This window comes from Corvus brachyrhynchos, unplaced genomic scaffold (assembly GCF_000691975.1).
Source record: "Corvus brachyrhynchos isolate BGI_N302 unplaced genomic scaffold, ASM69197v1 scaffold46, whole genome shotgun sequence".
NCBI lineage: Eukaryota > Metazoa > Chordata > Aves > Passeriformes > Corvidae > Corvus > Corvus brachyrhynchos.
Genome location: NW_008238838.1, coordinates 160280 through 179511, shown reverse-complemented (window position 1 = coordinate 179511; position 19232 = coordinate 160280). Strand labels below are relative to the sequence as shown.

Below are 19232 nucleotides of genomic sequence, written 5' to 3'. Positions count from 1 at the left end.
GAGCCCTCTCCTGCCATGAAAAGTAAGTGGGAACACAGATGGAACACACCAGCACTCGGTGTGTTCAGACAGTGAGCTACCTAGTGAAAGTAAAAGGGACATCAAAGGGTCTCTGCTTGGGAAAAACATTCCTAAATCAGAGAATTCTCAGACTCAGACTGCCAAAGATCTGAAGCTCGCTCCTTCCCTCCCCCTCCCACCCTTCTGATGCTAATCAGTATTAAGAGCCTACAATAGTCACCAAACCGACTCCCCCACACCATATGGATAATGAACACACTGACATTTTGTGAGCAGGAACAAGACATGGAAACAAGCCACTGCTATTAATTAGTGTCCAGAGCAGGTTTAGCTTCACAAAATAAATGTGGAGAGCTCACCACATTTTCATCCACCTTGTTCTTGCTGTTAATCACTTTTTCTTCAGCGCCAATCAGCCCATCCAGCTCAGTCATGCCAGAACCTGCACCAGAAGAGCAAGGAGAGCCCATCAGTCCATAAGAACATTTTGGAAGGGTCACCTACTCTGTGTAGAGCTGCCATGGCTCGTGTGTTTAACTGCACAGACTGCTGAGTATTGACCTGTCCTCATGCTGCTGTGTCAGAAGGCAGCTCACAAGCTACAGTGACAAATGATTAGGAGGGCTGTTAATGAGGGGAAATGAGGTGGCAATGAGAGGACCAGACAGGACTCATCACCAAAATCAGGCTGAGGTGTCAATCCAGACAAACTGCACTGTTAAGTGCTTCTGTTAGATGGCCCCAGACAAGGTGGAACACACACTGAGTGCAGTGACGTCTGCAGGTGTCACCCCTGGTCACCAACATCCCTCTGTGACCCTGCATGAAGTGGACACACATCCATCTGCCAAAAGCCAGCACACAGGGAATGCTGTCAGCATCACCCATTTTGGTGGGATCAGGCACATCAGCAAGTGCCTCGGGAATGAGAATTCCAAGGTCACCCAGAGTGGCTCTGTAATGAGCTGCTGTCCCGTATCTGGCACAAGCCCAGAAACAATAAATCCCAGGGCAAGGGAGAAGCAGAAAACTACACCAGCCTTTGTACCAGAACATTACTACACCATTTCCAGGCTGGAGCCAGCACTGGCTCAGGAGAAGAATATCAATTAACAGAAGGCTCTGCATAAACTGTTTTGATCCAAAGTGTTTATAAATAGATCAGATCAGTAAGAGAGTCTGATGCAAACTGCCCTGACCTGACGGCATGTGAGGAGAACACCAGTGTTCCACTGGTGGCAGGGACAATGTAACAACCTGTGAGGCACCAATACAAAAGCAGGACAGTGAAGCCTCAAACCTGCAGTGGGATCTTTCCAATGATGTGGGGCAAGTTCTACTATAGCACTTCAGGCTTTGCTGGTGACTGCAAAACACCCCCTCTGCACAAACTGCTGAGCTTGCAAGGCTCCCAAGACATGTCAACTGCTGGAATTGGCAGCATGGTCTTTGATGAGATGCAAGGAAAGGCTACTTGGCTCCAACGCAAGTTTTTACAGTGACAAGCTTTTATTGCCTGAAAATGCCACAGAAGTTACATTTCACTATGAAGCATCTCAGGTTTTAGTGCATCACATTTTTCTTTAGAGGCAGTAATCAGATTCCAAGCACAGCCAAGACTGCCAGTCTGACTTCTCACAACTGTCGAAGCAGGTCATGTTATTATGGAAGTCAATGATTGGGATTTTCGGGAGAGACCAGCCACAAATAGTTTGTACAGAACTACTGGGTCAGCTTTTGGCCTGTGGTTGCTTTACTCCAGCCTCAGGAGCCAGCCCAGCAGTCTCCAGGGCTGAGAGTTCAGCTGCTGCACTGAGCTCTGCTACTTGTCTCAGGGTGCTGTACCAAGTAACAGACCCAGTTCTATGTAGCTCAAAGGCACGGTTTAAATTATATACCTCCCAGGGGAAAAAAACAAAAACAAAAGCACACACCTGCACAAACCCCCCCCAAATCCAAAACTCCCTCGAAGCCCTCGAGCAATTCAATGGAAAGGGAAGGGAGAGAAGGAACACGTGTAGGACAATCATCGTCCCCAGGTCATCAGAGACTCTTTCATTTACCCAGGCAGGAAGAACTAGCACAAATTTAACATCTTCAAGTCAACAAAGCAGCTGTTCAAAAATTTAATAAATAAAAATCAAACTAAAGTCTGTCCCAATTCTTGCCAGAGCAGTCAGCACACTGAATTGGCTATACTGTTCCGCAAGAGGGATGAAGGTGACTTACATTTGTAGAGAAACACAGATAATGAGTATAGTTTCAAGCTATTTAGCCTTCACCGTGTTACAAAACTACGTGTGCTCACATGAAATGGTTATTAGCAAAATCTTTTGCTCTCCTTTGAGATCTACACAGTATATTTGGAACCAAAGGCAGATTAAAGCACTGGGTTTACTCCACACACAGCTCACGTAGCACTACTCTGCAAGAGCCTCCCATTTCTACTCATCTTTCCCTGATTCCATATCAATAACAGAGACATTACTTAATGCTAATATTTCTATGCTTCTCTTAAAGCCCCTTTTTAGCCAGGCACTGAGCTACTGCAGAATTAATCCTGAGCTAAGGGAGAAAAGGAAAACCACACACACTTTGCTGCTATGGAGAGATGCTACATGTGGGAAGGTGACGCCAAGGAAAGCACAAACATGGAGGAGGAATCTCCTGATTTATCTCTCCCGTACTAGCTGCACTCCGTAAGGACATATAGATGGGAAACAGCCTGTGTCCTGAAGAACACTCATTCCTAGTTCAGTGGCATCATGGGGCATCAAGGACAGGTTCCACAAGAGGCAGAAGAGCCTCTGGACTATTCCCCACAAGCACCGCAGGGTTTAATCTGAGAAGTGTCACACATGGAGAGATGCAAAGCACCACTGGAGACACTGGCCAAGGCCACCCTTCCCAAGGGCTAAGAGCCACTCCAGGCACTCCAAGACCCTAGTGAGCCAATCAGGGAGGAACACACACACAATTAGATGCTCAGACTAGTCGGCTTCTTTGACACTAGGCCTAAACAAGCAAAAGTGAACATTACTGACCTAAGCGAAAGCACAGAAATGAAAATCAAGGTGAGTATGGAACTAAAATGAAGCTATCAAACACACTGAGGAGGTAGGAGAGTGATTGAAAGCACTGTGAGGGAGCAGCTTAGAACCAACCTTTTTTCATTGGATGGTACAAATCCGGCTGAGGATCTAGCAGGAGGGAAAACAAAAACAAAAATAGCAGAGAAAGGAGATTAAGAGAGAAAGGAAAAAAGCCTTGTGCATGATTTCTGACTCAGACCCTGGGAAAAGCTTTTAGTCTACAGCTTTAAGCTCAGGACTCTGTTCAAGCGTTTTAAAAATAAATACACACGCACACACCAGCTGTCAACACCCAATGATACAAAAAAAATAGATATATGTATTAAAAAAAAAAAGGGAATTCCTGCAGCCCTGCAGCAGGTCACAGCACAAAGATTTAACATTACACAAGAATGTTTTTGTTAAAGACTGAAAATTAATTCCAGAGTCAAGACATGCTGTAAAAACTTAACACTCGCTGCAAAATGAAAAAAGAGGACAATTTTGCAAAGAGAAGAATTAGAAAATCAAGAGAGCAGCACAGCAGACATTCCTCGCAGCACTGCTTCTCCAGTGAGTGAGGGGTCCTGTCAGGGCAACTGCTTTACTCTACATCACCCAAAGGGATGGAGCTTTCTCTGTTCCAGCTGAGCCTACTGTCTAAGGAAAACCACCAGTGAACCCCATGTTCAGCTCCACATACCTTCACTTTCAGGCAAGGCTGGGAAGGTTTTCACCTGGAACGGGCGGAAAGGTTTGCCATCCAAGGGAATTTCTTCACTCTCCTCAGAGCTCACTCTGACATCCACCTGCGACTCAGAAATGGAGGATGTGAACTGATCCATGTCTGCACGCTGCTCCTGAAGCAGCTCATCTGAAAGGAATAAGAGGAATTATTACACAAACCGCATGAAACCTGGCAGGGACAGAGAGGGGCAGATGGTTTGAACCAGGCTGAGGCAGGGCTGCAGGGGAGCACTGCTCAGGGATGCCAGGTTATTTTATTTTGCATATCTCATCTGGAATTCTCAGTAAAGGCATTGGTTAGAAATAGATTCAAATAAGGGCCAAGAGGTTTGATGTGGCAAGAGGTTTTGGCAAGATGGGATTAAACTATAAAGGGAGAAAGCATCTGGGGGTTTTTTACAGATCTTTTTAATCTCCCTTAGAGAGACAGCTTTGCTATTCTGAACACTGTTGATTTTTTTTAAATGGACAGCTAAAATTCTTGGGAACAAGCTATTCTGACTGGTTGTTTTGTAACATCTAGAGAGTACCTTCCCTGAGCCCAAGCACTTGTTGTCGAGGGCACCCCCTCAAAGGAGATAGCAATCTTTTGGGAGCTCAGTGGATATAAAAACTTGTGAGTCTTAACACAGCAGCATAGGGGCTGGCACACACACTCACCAATCTCATCCTGGATTTCTTCAGCCACATATGGCACCTTGTAGAGCAGAGACAAGCTTTGATTCATCCGCTCCTCAATCACATGAAGATGTGTCATCACCTGCAGATGTACAAGAGTGTGTTGGAGTGAGCAAAGACTGTCAGTCACTTCACAGTACCAGTTCTTTCCTTGCTCAATAAAATGTCTATTACTGGGGGATCTGCCATGGCAATAGAGCAATAGGGGACAGAGATCCATCCAGTCCAATGGACGGACTGAGGCTCTCACGCTTCACTGGAACTGGCTGTCTGTACACAGTGTATCAGGAGTTTGGGAAACGTTGGGAGTGAGAGAGGATTCAGCTGACTTTCACTGTAACCAGCTCTCCACTGGAAACACTAAAATGCCACCAAAGCTGGTATTTCCCATACATAGTCATAATTCATCTCCTGCAGCAGCTACAAGTGAGTGCTTTATTAAATGGATTATCATTCCTGACTGTTAGAAAAGATACAGGCAAAAGGAGCAGACAGGGTATTTTATCAGCTCTGGTTTCAGAACAAAGGTGCCTTTCAAACCAACTGTGGCATTACATTTGTCCTACACCCACTCACTGGCAGCAGTGTTCTGTAGATACAAAAATGCTGCTAGCAAGGATTTTCTTGCTATTTTCTAAGTCCATGAGAGACTTTTCTCTCTCACAGAAGAGGTAGCAGAGTTATGTAAACAACCAAGCCACCTGCAATCTTGAAAAGTCTTGGTTATATTACAGTAGAAAAATATTTTGACAATGGATGTTTTAGGATTTTAGCCAAACACCCCAAGGGGTGGCTGATCCTTTGTCCAATTAGACTATGAAGAAAAAAAGTCTATAAAAGAGTTTGTAAAATAATTAAATAAATCAATCTTGCTGCACAATTCCTGCCTGCTGGATCTTCTCTCCTCTCCTCCCTATGGCTGCGGGACACGGTGATAGACCCTAGGGCCCAGGCCTGCGGTAATATTTGCTGCAGTAATAGTGTTCTCCCTTCCTTTGAGAAATACATTCAAGCTCTGGGCAAGCTCAAATCACTCCTCCCAAGCACATTAAATCCAGCGGTGAAGTCAGGCCTGACCTGAAGAGGGTGCTGCACAATCAGGGATCATGGAGAGCAAGGAAAATATTTATATGGATGGCCAAACATTGCAAAAAGCTAGAGAGTCAGATGGACCTGTTTCACAGTCTGATGTGTGCCTGACCTCTAAGAGCAAGGATGAAAACAATTTAATTTTGCATGTGGCAGCTTGTCAATCAAGGGAATCGACTGAGGAGCCTAAAGTACCTCTGAAAAGTAAAGGGAATGGAAATTGAACAGTACCACCCACATCCCTCGCATGTTGATTTCTTGACACTGCAGCCTTCAGAATGAATTAAGGACTGTTTCAGGTTTAGCTTAAGAACACAGTTCACACACTCCCTCCTGGGCTGTGGCAGCAGCAGAACAAAGCACTGGGCCAGACTGTGCTTGATGTGTCTGAAAACATGAACGTGAATTCCACATGGAGAGCCAAGCACCATCATAACCACCACAGTTGCCACCACTCCTCCTGGGGACGTGCAACTTAACAAGAATCCCACAGGCAGTGGGAGACGAGGAGACATGAGGTGAAGGTTCACTGCCAGCACCCAGAAACAAGGTGGAACCCCATGGAATCTGCCACCTCCCAGTGTGATGTTTGCTTCTGGAAAATCACTGCGCCACCACTCTGCCCCTCACCAGAGGTGACAGCAACAGGCTCCAGTCCCTGTCTGTGGATACAAAAATGCTGCTAGCAAGGATTTTCTTGCTATTTTCTAAGCCCGTGAGAAGACTTTTCTCTCTCACAGAAGAGGCAGCAGAGTTATGTAAACAACCAAGCCACCTGCAACCTTGAAAAGTCTTGGTTATGGTACAGTAGAAAAATATTTTGACAATGGATGTTTTAGGATTTTAGCCAATCACCCCAAGGGGTGGCTGATCCTTTGTCCAATTAGACTATGAAGAAAAAAGTCTATAAAAGAGTTTGTAAAATAATTAAATGAATAAATCTTGCTGCATAATTCCTGCCTGCTGGATCTTCTCTCCTCCTCCTCCCTACGGCTGCAGGACAGGGTGATATACCGTAGGGCATTTTTTAATACCTGTCCTACTGTTAACCCAGGATATTTCCACCTCCTGGTATACAGTTTTTTATGCATTTTTTTTCTCAGTGCCTATTTCTTCCTCTTGGCAGCACTGGATGCGCTCCACTGCACTGTCTCCCTACAGCTCTCCATTCTTTCTTCTTCTTGCTTATCTTTCGTGCATTGCAGAATTCAAAGACACTCCAAAGCAGCACACCAACCACAAACCAGGACGAGGAAAACATTCCTAAAGCTGCAACTGGACAGTGAATTCTCTCTGAACCTGAGAAAGGGCACACCCTTCCAAACAATGTTCAAATGCCATTCTTGATTTGAATTTTCCATCAGCTGGGCCTTTCAGCACATCTTTCCCCATTTTAAAACCAGTGAAAACAAGTATCAGGACATAATTCCAAAACTTTGCAGAGTATCTGCAAGTCCTCTTACAAGTACAATGGCCAGGTCTGAAGTAGCATATTCACATGCACTACCCAGCAGAAAGAAAAGGATTTTCTGGCTGCTCAGAAGTAAAATACAGTGCAATGTTACAACATAAACTCATCAAAAACAGACTTTCTGATAAAGCAAATGACAATGATCAAGTGCTTGGAAAGGGTTACAAATTATACTTTGGAAACCGGGCAGTAACCCTGCAGAGGCACAAGAGAATTCCCACAAACCCCAAATACAGGCACTATGAAGAACAAGCCTACAGAAAGAAACACGTAGACACTTGGCAGAAGTGAAGTCTGTTCAAGATAACCAAGTCCCCAGCAAATAATCTCAGGGGTGCTTGATAAAAGGAAACACAGAACTGATACTGACCTAGTTCTAAACCTCTCAACTTCTTAGTGTGACTACAATGTATAAATCAGAGTTTCAATTCTTAATACTGAGTCAGGCACCAAGGGAAACCCTGCAGGGAGTGTATCTGGTGACAGGAAGCAAGCACAGGAGAGACAGAGAGCTCCACAAGGATGAAGGTGCTGTAGTACCCAGCAACGCACAGCTTCCAGAGCCTCCAACAGCCAGGGCTGGGAAACAACGGCTCCCTTGACAGAAACCCCTCATACCTGGGATTTCATCTGCGCAGCCTTCTCCGGATCCACTGCCAGGACGTGCTGGTAGTGGCGGATGGTGTGCAGCCGGTCCTTGTTCTCGGCACGGACATAGCGCTTCAGGGCCTGCAGGATGCGGTGGGGCTGCAGGGTGGCAGCAGGAACAGGTCAAACCACTGGAGTCAACCCAAACCCGCAGCAGAAAACAGCACTTCAGGTGGGAGCCTACTTTGGTGCTGGACAGATCTGTCACCTGCACTCACCCCCAGACATTTTTTTTCTTTTAATTAAGCCTGTTTGACTCAGAACACTTAATTTTAAGTCTGTATGACTCAGAACACCACACCTTATGAACTGTGCCTTATGGACACCAAACAAAGCAGACGTTTTTTTCCCCAGGCAGGAAGGAGACAGAGTCAATTACAGACCCACTGCTAAGTCTGCAGCACCAACTTCCACAATACAGAAGCTTTTCTAGGAACCAACTCCCAGTTTCTGCAAGTCACAGGCAATGTTCTCACCAAGACATTCCCACCTGCCATCCTACCCAGTGCTATCCTACTGGACAAAGTGTTGGGAAGAAACTCACCCGTGGTGGGTCAGCCTGCAAGGCAGCCAGGTAGTTCTCCAGGGCAATGCGACGGCGATCGTTCAGCATGGCTTCCACACGAGCCAGGTGAGTCTCCACCAGCTGCTGCTTCTCACTCGCTGCTTCTTTCTCCAGAGATTTCACCATGGCCTGGAAGTGCTAGAGCAAAGAAAGTAATCTGTGTGAAATGCACCATGTGACCAACAACTCCTGTAACCCTTTAGAACTAACAAAGACTGTCAAACTCTATATGCAACCCATTTATAGTTAGGAGAGAAAGGCATGGAGAAATGCTGATGCAGATTTCATCTCTGCAAATTCAGTGGTGACAATTTGCCTTCTGAACTTCCCTCAGAAGCCATTTCAAAGGTCTGAAGAGGGAAAATGACCTTGCACATAAAGCCCATGTTGGGGTTGGGAGATCCAGGCTGTGCTGAACAACTGACACAATATTAACTCTTGCCCTCGACCCTGCAATATGAAAACAGGATTGATCCCTTCAGCCTGGAGCCATTAATTTGAATTTGCAAAAGTTTACAAAGGTATTGCATAGGGAATTTTCCATCCACATGCCTTCAGATCAAATCTCTCTCTATTCTTTTAGAAAGGTCATAACCCTCATCTCCAAACAAACCAGAATACTCCAGTAAGTGTTGTGTTTCGACAGAGATAATGACAAAGTCTTGGATTTGCACATAGTTCCAAACAATGATTTATATTAAAAAAATGCAGAGAGAAAACTGTGTTCCAGGATAAAATCCAAAGTGGGCTTAAAAGCTGGAGTCAGTCACTTATTTGGATATTGGTTTGAGAGAAATTCACAGAGTTGTCAATGCCAGAAGAGCCTTCCTCTAATGATCCCACACTGCGAATATCCCTGATTAACTTCACAGTCCAACTGAACTCTCCTCGTAAGGCACAAGATTGGCATTTTGGCAGCACACCAGCTTTATCTGCTGTCTAAGCAGTTCTCACTAAGTCTGCCCGAGCAGGAAATGTGTATCCAGAGAGCCAGGGCTGACTCTGAACCAGGCTCTGAGGCCAGCGGTCAGTGCAAAACAGGCCAAAGGTCTGGAATTACAATATGGCTCTGCTGTCGCTACGCTTGAGGGGTGAGATCACTTTCTACTAGTGTGTCTAGGAAAGGACCTGGCATAGTATCAGATCATCTCCAGTTTTAAGAACAAAGCAAGCAATTGAATCAAACCTCCTCTACAAAGCTGCTGTTGACAGAGCAGGAAGGCTGTTCTTGCATCTCAGCTGTCTTTTGGCTCTGATTATTGCAATCTCTCTCAGTAACTTTCCTCTTTAGGTCCTTCCATTCTTACCTGGATCAGAGTCTGCCTTTCTGCCTTGGGGAGATTTACAGCCTGGTGCTCTGCCTCCTCCCATTCTTTTTTCACCTGGACAGGAAAAGGACAGAACACATGAACAAGACACAAATTTGTATCTCATCTTTATGAGCTGATTTGCCTTCACAGGCAGATCCTAGCACAGCCTGGCTTTTTTAAGGCACAAAAGAGCTCTTGTGGGGTTTAAACCTAGCACTTAATCCCTCTGAGCAACAAGCCAAGCTTTGCAGAATCCCAGAAGGGTTTGGGCTGGAAGGGACCTTAAAACTCATCTTGTTCCACTCCCTGCCATGGGCAGGGGACACCTTCTATTAGACCAGATGGCTCCAAGCCCTGTCCAACCTGGCCTTAGACACTTTCAGGTATGAGGAATCCACAGCCTCTCTGGGCAACTTGTGCCAGGACTTCAGCACCCTCTGAGTAAAGAATTTCTTCCCAGCATCTAACCTAATTCCTCTCTCCCAAGGAATTAGGTTATCTCTCCAAGATACTGGAGAAATAAAAAACTGACTGCCATGGTGTGGTCATACTGAAAGAAACACAGAGAAGGCTGGAAATTGGAAAGCAAGTCACTTCACCACCGATTTTTCCAGTAAGACAGGGGCAGCAAGCCGACACATGAACAACCGCCCAGCACAAAGCCTGAAGACTGACACTCACCCGGTCCATGCGGTTGTGGTGCCTGACCTCCAGCTGCTCCTTGGCCTTCTGGAAGCGGGCATGCTCGTTGTCATCAGCAGGGGTTTCAAAGTAGACATCCACATCATCAGTTGGCACTGCATGAAGAGAGAAGGGTAAGCAGAGCATCAGAAACCCGCGATGCTGGATTGCAGAGGGCAGGGAGAGGAATCTCCATGCCTGCCTCATTAATAGCCTGGCGAGCTGAGCCTACTGAACCGCCACCTTCCAGAGTCCCTTTTGGAATCTTTATGGTGCCAATTTTCTGTCCAACATCAGCTCCATCAGCCCAAATGGCAGCGATGACCACACCTCCCAGCACTGTAGCACTCAGCTCCAGAAACACAGTGGCAGGATAAAGAATTCCTTTTCCCTTCCCTTCCACATTGGCTTTGGATGGTTTAAGTGACATTCTGTGCACTAGCTGTTCGCTGACAAGCTGGCTCCAGACATCATTAATATGATTAGGGAGCCTGACAATAAATCTGCACAAAACCAGCATTTTACACTTCAAACCTACCTTTCCTACCAGATGCACCATGCAGGACTTGCAGGCAATGATATTAGACGAGACAGCGACAGAAGGAGGCTGAGTGTGACAAAGTGACTCGTCCAATACACTGGACGGTTTGGAACTTCAAGACATCCAAATTCGACAAGGGGAAAAGCAAAATTTCAGAACTGATAAACTTCAAGCATCTGCAGAATCCACATCAGGGGCTCTGTATTCTATACACTGCAGTTCAGGACGTGCTGAACACGTTCCTTTGCTACAGTTTTAGAAACTACACATCCCAGAGCCTTTCTGAAAGATCTGTGGCAAACATGATGCTCTCCGTTGTTGCCCTTTGCCTGAGGGAGGGCCCAAAGGGACAGTTAAGGCAACCTCTCATCCATATTAGTTATTTGGGTGGAAAAAACCTCTAACACATCATTAAAGACAGCATGCTTCATAAAAAAAATTACCTGGCACTTCAGCATGAACACTGGGTAAGAGTTTAGCATGCACTGCATCCACCAACCTTCCCTCTAACTAGGGGAAAATAATGACAACATACAACACAGGCACTATTGTTGCGTGCAAGGGACAATGTCATATCAGTCCCATATTCTTGGTCTGCTCCTGGCATTTCTGAACCAGGCTTGGACACAGAGAACTCTCTTCCCAGCCCCAAATCCTTCTGTAACAGGACAAACTTTTGTACAAAAAGCTCCTGACATCCACATCTTTTCTTTCACTGCCTCAGTTAGAATAGCCCAATCTAAAGCACTTGCATGAAGCACATTTTGTAAACAGGATTATGGCTGTATAGTCAGGCTGCCAAGCCCCAGATAACACAAAAAGCCTTTCAAAAGGCTTTAATGGTAGCTGAAGTGGAAGTGCTGGAGTTCAACAATAAGATTAATAAGGAGGCTAAAATGGTTTTGGTAGTTTTATCATCTGACATAAAAGCCAGTTGAAATTGGTGCCAAAAACCTTAAGCACTCAAAAACACAGGGATTGAGTTGTGATTCGTATTTCATACCAAGCTAGAAATGGAAATCTGAATTCTATACTACTTGTTCGATGTTTTCCAAAATTAAAATAGCAAGAAAATGCCTACTATCAGGAGAACAGCACAGTCTGCTTTTCAGAACCCACTGTCCAACATATGCATGGTAACATGACTGGGGAACGCAAAGGCTTCCTTATGTATATTTTGATTAAAAGGCCAGTGAGGCAAGAGGTCAGAGACAGCCCCTGGTCCTTGCTGTAGATCTGGAAGAGGACAGCTGAGCCCTCAGCAAGAGCTGCAAGTCACCAGGGAGCACAGACAGCATATCATGAGAGCCACTTTCCCCAGGAACAACCACCCTACAGACCTAGGGAAGTGGAGACAGGAGGAGACTGCTGCAAAGGGACAGACACCAGAACCAAAGGGATAAGCTACAGACAGGTCCTCTATTGCCCAAGGCAAGGAGGAGGAGACACCACACGCCAGACAGACAGTGGCCAGCTGCAAAAGGCCAGTGGGAGGCAGGACTTACTCATCTTTTTACACACAGCCATACAATACTCCTCTGACTCAAAATTGTTCCTGTTGCCTCCGCAGCCTCCATATATAAAGCGAATGCATTTTCTCTTGTTAGGATCGAAGTACCAACGAGGCATCACAGCCCGGCAGGGCCCTGTCATGGCCTCCTGGGAGCAGACAGCTGTGTGGAGATGGGTGAGAACATGAGCTGGTGAGGAGCACAGGCCTTGCCGAGTGATTTACATGATGCAGAGGTGGCTCTACTTCACCCCTTCCTCTGAGGCACCAGCCTCAGCATCACTGCTGCACTGACCCAAGGGCTTCTGTCAGTTTTGGGGGGTTTAACACTCCAAAGCATCCATCACAAGCTGGTCAGGGAGATGCCTGCACATGGTGCTTTGGAGCTAGCCAAGCAGCTCACTCCGTCTCTACACGGAGCTCTCATCTGTGAGAGATTTCTCCAGAGCCAGGGGCTGGGAAAGCAGGAATCTGTTCTGCTGATGCCACAGCATTATGCCCTGGGTGCCCCAGTGGGAGAGCCTCCACTCTATAAAACCAATAGCACGGAAAGCCAGTCCATTAGGGCTGCTTGAAGCATCCAAGGATGTCCTGTTCACTGCACTCTGCCTGGACAGACACTCCACATCTTACAGGGGAGGTGTAGGAGTAAGTGAAAAAGCAGGCTAAACAAAGGGAGTGACCTCCATGCCAGCCTCAGACACTGAGGTTTTAAGGTTTGAAACATCTATGCACCAAATATTAAAACTCCATGCAGCCATGGCACAGGGAATGCTTCATGGTGAGCCAGCAATAGCAGCTGGGCTGTTTTGAGGCAAGAGAGCAGATACAGTGTATATATTAGCAACTGTTCGTGGTACTCCAGGGAAAAAAGACTGTATACCCCCAAAACAGACACCCCAATCATATTCCTCCAAGCCTCTTCCAACACCTGCAGATCTGTAACAGCCGGGTACACATATAAGCTAAGCCTTGTTTCAGCAAGGAAAATTATCTGCAGCATGCTGGCATTTTACCAAAAAGATGCGAGAACTGCTGGCACTGATTCAGTGATCTGTAGCTAATTGAATTTCATTCCCTCTCCGCTCCTCCCTTTTCTGCAGACACGTCTACATTCAAAGTGTAGGACATCACATAATGCTAAGGCACCACACCATGAGCCCTCTGCAAGGGCATCTACCACTCAACAAAAGCTGCCACCAGCACAGTAGATTCTACTACTGCAGAAAGTGTATCTTAACATATAATAAAGTTGGGTCAGTTGTGCTGGTTGATTTTCTTTTGTGGAAGTGTTTATGCAAAGGCAGCACCAAGGATGTTCCTCATCCTTAAATGATCAGATGGCATCTCTGCAGAGTATGGCCCAACACTTTTAGCTTCCTCATTTTAAGCTGATTTTAAATTTACAGTGCACCCCAAATGTCCCTTTAACAATTTCCAAAATTTGCAGATATGGCTTTTGTGACTCATCACTGCACCTTCATGGAGGTGCTTGTTCAACATGCCAAACACTGGGCTTCCCACCAGCAGAACTGCTGCTTATCTGGAAACATATGGCCCATGCTCTAGAGAGTTAATTTCAATACTTGAAACATAAGCATCATCAGCTTTCCTCTGTTTGCTAACTTATCTGGTACATAAAACTTCTGAGTGGCATTTATTGACTTGATCAGAACCCCATCACTAACTGACAGCCAACAGGAATGATTCCAAGGGAGCAGGAGGCCTGTGGACTGGGATGTGTCTTACATTTCATGTCGCTGCTCACTTCTTTTTCAGCCATAGCTTTGTCGCTGCTGGGCTCTGTGGGGGTCTCTTCAACGTAGTCATCAACCTTGTAGCTGTCGTAGTAGTAATCACGGTCTTCCACCACGTCCTCCTCCTCTTCCCCTTCATCATCCTCATCCTCATCTTCCTCCACAGCTGTTCCTGTGAAGTCTTCTACACCTGCCTCTGTAGGGAACTCACTGGAGGGACACAGATAAATTAGGGGGTAAAGTTAAGGCTAATCACTTGGATGCACCAGAATAAAGATTCTCTTTCCATCTGTTCTAGAAACACCAGAAATGGGAAAAATAAGTGTACCAACTATTGATTAGCCCATCACCCACAGCAATGGGACATCCCTCATTACAGACACTCCTGCTGCTACAGGCAGAGCTTCTCCACGGCCCTGGCTTTATGCGACCTCTTTCCATTTTTCAGTAAGTGAAAATCTAACCTCGGGGCAGGTTCCTACAGTAGAATCCCAGAATGGTTTGGGTTAGAAGGGACCTTAAAGCCCATCTTGTTCCACCCCCTCCCCTGGACAAGGATACCTTCCACTGTCCCAGGCTGCTCCAAGTCCTGTCCAACCTGGCGTTGGACTCTTTGAGGAATGGGGCAGCTATAGCTTCTCTGGGCAACCTGTGCCAGGGCCTCACCACCCTCACAGGGAAGATTTTTTTTCCCAATATCCATCTATCCCTGCCCTCTGGTAGGGTAAAGCCATTCCCCTTTGTCCTGTCCCTACAGGCCCTTGTCCAAAGACCCTCTCTAGCTCTCTTGGAGCCTGTTTAGGAATTGGAAGGGGCTCTAAGGTCTCCCTAAAGCCTTCTCTTCTCCAGGCTGAATGACCCCAACTCTTTGCAGGGATGAAGGGAGAGCGGGTGTTTAGCCCCTCCAGTAAAAGGGGCACTGCAAAGCCATTTGTCTTCTTCAAGCTCAGGACACTCCTTTAGGAAACTCAGAAGCACAGAAGTTCACTCAATCCTCACCACAAGGGAGTTGCCTTGTGAAACATTCTCAAGCAGCAGCTTCATGTACAAAGCTGTCAACATCTACACCAGTAAGAACTCTACCTCTTGTAAAGATCATAGTCTTCATCCTCATCTTCATCCTCTTCCTCTTTGGACAGAGCTTCATCCACAACCTTAGTCTGAGGACAGCACACATATTCTGTTCCGTGGAACTGATCCACTCCGCAGGGCAGCAGCATCCCGTAGCTGTGCAGGATCATCCCTTCTGTCAGACAGGCCTGAAAGGGGAGCCCATTCATGTCAGCTCAGCATCATGCTCTGCCTTTGGATAAAGCTCAAGTTTGCCTATCAGAGATCCCAAGAATGGTTTAAATTTTACAGCAAAAACAACAGCAACATATGACCTAAATCTGAACATCAAAGGAAAGTGGATTTGAAACTTGCAGTGCAAAAAAATCCTCACAGAAGTCCCAGATTCAGAACCACCCAGTTCTTCCTGGTGTTAACGTTTCACACCCCAGCCCCAACAACTGCTGGTTTGTCAGCCTGGCAAAGTTCAGGAAAAAAAACCTAAACATTTTGTGCCAACTCAACAGAGAACACTTGAAAGAACCAGAAAGGCTGTTTGCTTTTCTGGGCTGGCCATTTCATTAAACTTCATCTATTAAACTTTACATTAGAGCAAGTGAACAATTGCTCAGATGGACTTTGCGTCAGGATTATTTTACCATGCTGTAGATGAAAATCAATCAGATAATTCAACAAAAAGCCAAACGTAAACTATGCTTGGACATTATGTCTATTCACTTCTCTTAAGCTAAGGAAATAGTTGGCTTTGAGGTGCCCAGAAAAGAATGAAGAAAAGCTTTATTACGCCCATCAGAACGCTTTTGTGCTTTGCTTTGTTACAGCACAGATTTTAAATGAGCCAAATATTGCTGGAAAAGTTCACCAACTACATTTAAAGCAAACGATTTTTCAATTTTCTAGACATTAACAAGTTTACCCTCAATTAAAAGACAATTCCTCTAGTACAGCTTTATTTAGACAGATTTTTGCTCACAGGATTTTAAAGTAGGAATTTTAAGTGGAGCATCCTTAACCTCATCTGGTTAACAACTGGTTCTTGTGTTGCCGTTTCTACAATTGTTGCTTCTACAAAATGGAAAACATGAACATTCTGTCAGGATCTTGTTTACCCCTGTTTCAAATGGGAGTGCAGAGCTTTTGCAACAGTTTAGCTAGTCAGATAAAAAACCACAAAACCCCCCCAAAACCACGGGCTAGATTTATTTTGAGAATATAATCCATCTCTTATGTAAAACCTCCACTAATCAGTCCCAATGAAACTCAAATTGCTCCCAGGCAAGCCCTCCCAGCCAAATCCTCAGCAGCAGCAGGTACATAAAAGCAAAATGTGCAAGAAAAATACGAGCTATCCTCTGCCCACAGTATCTCCCTGGAAAGAGGAAAGAAAGAGGGACGAACCATTGGTTAAAGCAGTATCCCAGAGCCCTGACTTCAATTCCTAGCTCTATGATATGGATAAGCTATTTAGGACAGCTTTTCACAAAGAATAATTCAACTGCTACATACGTTTTTAAGTCACTTGAGTACTTTTAAATTTTTATTTCCTTGCTGTCTGCCTCAGTTCATTGACTGGAATATGGGAATAGCAACCCAGAGTGAAACACTGCTATGCTCCAACACTACAAGCATCCAAGTGGACAGATCCAGAATAAACAAACTCCTGTCCCAGTGGCTCCATTACCTCCTTTGCCACGGTGTGCCAGTGCTGGTGGCTCTCACACACATCCATGCGCTCCTTGTGGAAGAACCGGCATTTCTCAGGAACCAGCAGGACATCGCTTACAAACTCACCCACTGAAAAACACAATGGCCACAGTTCACACTCGTCCAGCTTCCAACAGCAAATGAAGCCTCCATCAAAAGTCCCCCAAAGAGCACTCTGTGCATGCGCCTTGAGGGTTTGGTATATTCTTAAAGGAGACAAGTCACACCAACTGTGAAAATTATCTCTGAGAATCTAAAGAAAAACAGAACCTCAGAGATTCCAAGGTAAAACCAGGAGCACAGGGTGATCCTGCTGACCCCTAAAGCTGAACTGAAGGCAGAGTTTACAGTGCAAGTTAATAAACAATTGTTCTTCCATGAAAGGATTGACTGAAGAGATTTCACTCAAATCTTTGAAAAGATTGTGTTTGCACTCGGAAGTTTCAGACCACTTAATCACCTACTTCCAAATGAGCTGCATCATACCAAAGTTCTTTCATGCTGTCTGCTGCTGTAACAGCCTGGAAATTTTTATATGCTGAGGGTGTTATCTATGTTTTCAGTATCTGAGCAAGTCTTGTTTGGTTTTGTTTTGTTTCCAGATGGTTTAATTCAAGATCAGCTGCAGCACATTCACTGCCCTAACGAAAACAGAGAGGTCTGGAAAATAAAAACTATACAGCCTAAATATCAGAGTACAACCAGAGTCAGCAAATACACTGCATTCCAATATCTAGATAACCACAAGCTCACCAGCACGAGGAAGCTTTGGCACAATCTTTGTGCCAAACCCAGCCTTTTGCTTTTGAGGAAGATGGGAGAGAGAGAGAATCACTCTACTGTACAGACTCTAGTTGGAATTAAAAGCTATTTACCATAAATTTCCACCATCATTCAGTTTGGTACCAACACATGCGGAATAAGGATCAGAACTAAATGAGCATCACTTCCTGTTCTTACCCCAGAAGTCCCAGTAAACACTGCCACTGGAATCCAAATGTGAGATGTTCTCCAAGCTGAGGTTTTTCCTTTCTTCCTTGCAGATTCAAATGCTGCACTCAGTGATTTTAAAATAAGGAGAGAGCTAGATACTCTAAGAAGACCAGGAAAAGATCTTCAGCACAAGTGTTTCAAAGCACTTTCCCAGCACACATGACCAGCAGCTTTAGGCATCATTTGTTAAAACTGGAGAAAAGCTTTTTAAGTCAAGACTTTTTCTCACAGTCTCCACAAAGCAGAATTCTTTGTCCAACCAATCTTTCACACTATTTTTCAAAATATATTTTAAATATTGTTTGCATGGCCAATTTTTTTGCAACTCCTTAGTGTTGATACTAAAAGCTTATGGACACTTCTATACAGTATAGAAAAGTTAAATAGTTTAGAGTTAGATTACCTGATAATTGAAGATAATGAAATCAAATGACCTTAACCATCCCTTTGCAATTACTTACATTTTAAACTAACAAAGAGATGGTATTTTCCCCATTTTCTTATCTCAAAACTGGCCAGTTAGAATTTTGAGTTAATAATCTTTCATCCTACTCTATCAGGAAAGGTTTCAATGCTTCTGATAAGAAAAGTAAAACTGAGCAAACTTTAAAACCAAGAGACCGTGGTTCTGGAGGCTGAAGGCAGAAGATTCATGGGTTCTTCTCTTCACCTTTAAAATACAAAGGAGCTTTCCTTTGTGGGGGAGGGGCAGAGAAGATTAAAAAGGGTATGGTGGCAGGATCCTACCTCAAGGTACGCTGTGCATTAATGTATCAAGGTGTCTTGGGGATAGTTTATTATCCCATATAATTTTGGGGGGTTTTGCTCTGTTTTCTTTTGTCTTGTTTCTGGGGGCTGCCCCCCCCATCCTCCCTGGCTCTGGGAGTATTGCAGCAGTGGGAGCCAGGCTGGGGTTTCTAGGGACAGCTCCTTCTTTTTTCGGGCATGCTGTTCGACTGGACACACACAGCTGGTATCTCTGACCAGGGATCCTGTTGTTCCTGTGGGTTTTGCCTGCTTTTTTTTTGGTTTTTTTGGGTTTTTTGGGTTTTTTTGCTTCAGCACTGTGACTGAGCCTCCCAGCTTGGCTTCTTTTACTGCTCTACTGTCGGGAAGCTCCGAGCTGGAGTGTGCCCTGCGGGGACCCCTCAGTGCCCTCAGTTTCCCACCGGGGGCTGCTGCCCAACACCCACTGTACCTCTGCCCTTCCCAGGTTTGTGCTACACTGCACCCTTCGCCCCTGCTTGCCAGGAGGGCCTGCCCTTCCCAGCTGCGGAGTTTCTGCTGCCTCTTGCTTGCTACCTCTGGGTGAGTCCACCCTGCCGTTCCAGCTTCCTTCTCCTGAGGCTCCCGCTACAAGTGCTTTTGCTATCAG

The 19232-nt window shown here is 45.4% G+C and overlaps 1 protein-coding gene across 8 annotated transcripts in view; it reads right to left on the bottom strand.

Moving 5' to 3' along the window:
* APLP2 (amyloid beta precursor like protein 2) overlaps positions 1 to 19232 on the bottom strand; it is a 26593-nt gene that overhangs the window by 3579 nt on the left and 3782 nt on the right. Inside the window, exons 3-14 of one of the 8 annotated variants that reach the window (XM_008636869.2) lie at positions 16842 to 16954; positions 15173 to 15348; positions 14082 to 14299; positions 12328 to 12495; positions 10282 to 10397; positions 9598 to 9672; positions 8270 to 8428; positions 7696 to 7824; positions 4500 to 4599; positions 3796 to 3966; positions 3186 to 3221; positions 381 to 463 (exon numbers count right to left, since the gene is read on the bottom strand). In XM_008636869.2, the coding sequence (XP_008635091.1) occupies positions 381 to 463; positions 3186 to 3221; positions 3796 to 3966; positions 4500 to 4599; positions 7696 to 7824; positions 8270 to 8428; positions 9598 to 9672; positions 10282 to 10397; positions 12328 to 12495; positions 14082 to 14299; positions 15173 to 15348; positions 16842 to 16954 (1544 nt within the window). The remainder of the gene's footprint in view (positions 1 to 380; positions 464 to 3185; positions 3222 to 3795; positions 3967 to 4499; positions 4600 to 7695; positions 7825 to 8269; positions 8429 to 9597; positions 9673 to 10281; positions 10398 to 12327; positions 12496 to 14081; positions 14300 to 15172; positions 15349 to 16841; positions 16955 to 19232) is intronic. The other 7 variants (XM_017738475.1, XM_017738476.1, XM_008636870.2 and 4 more) reach the window with 7 other exon arrangements.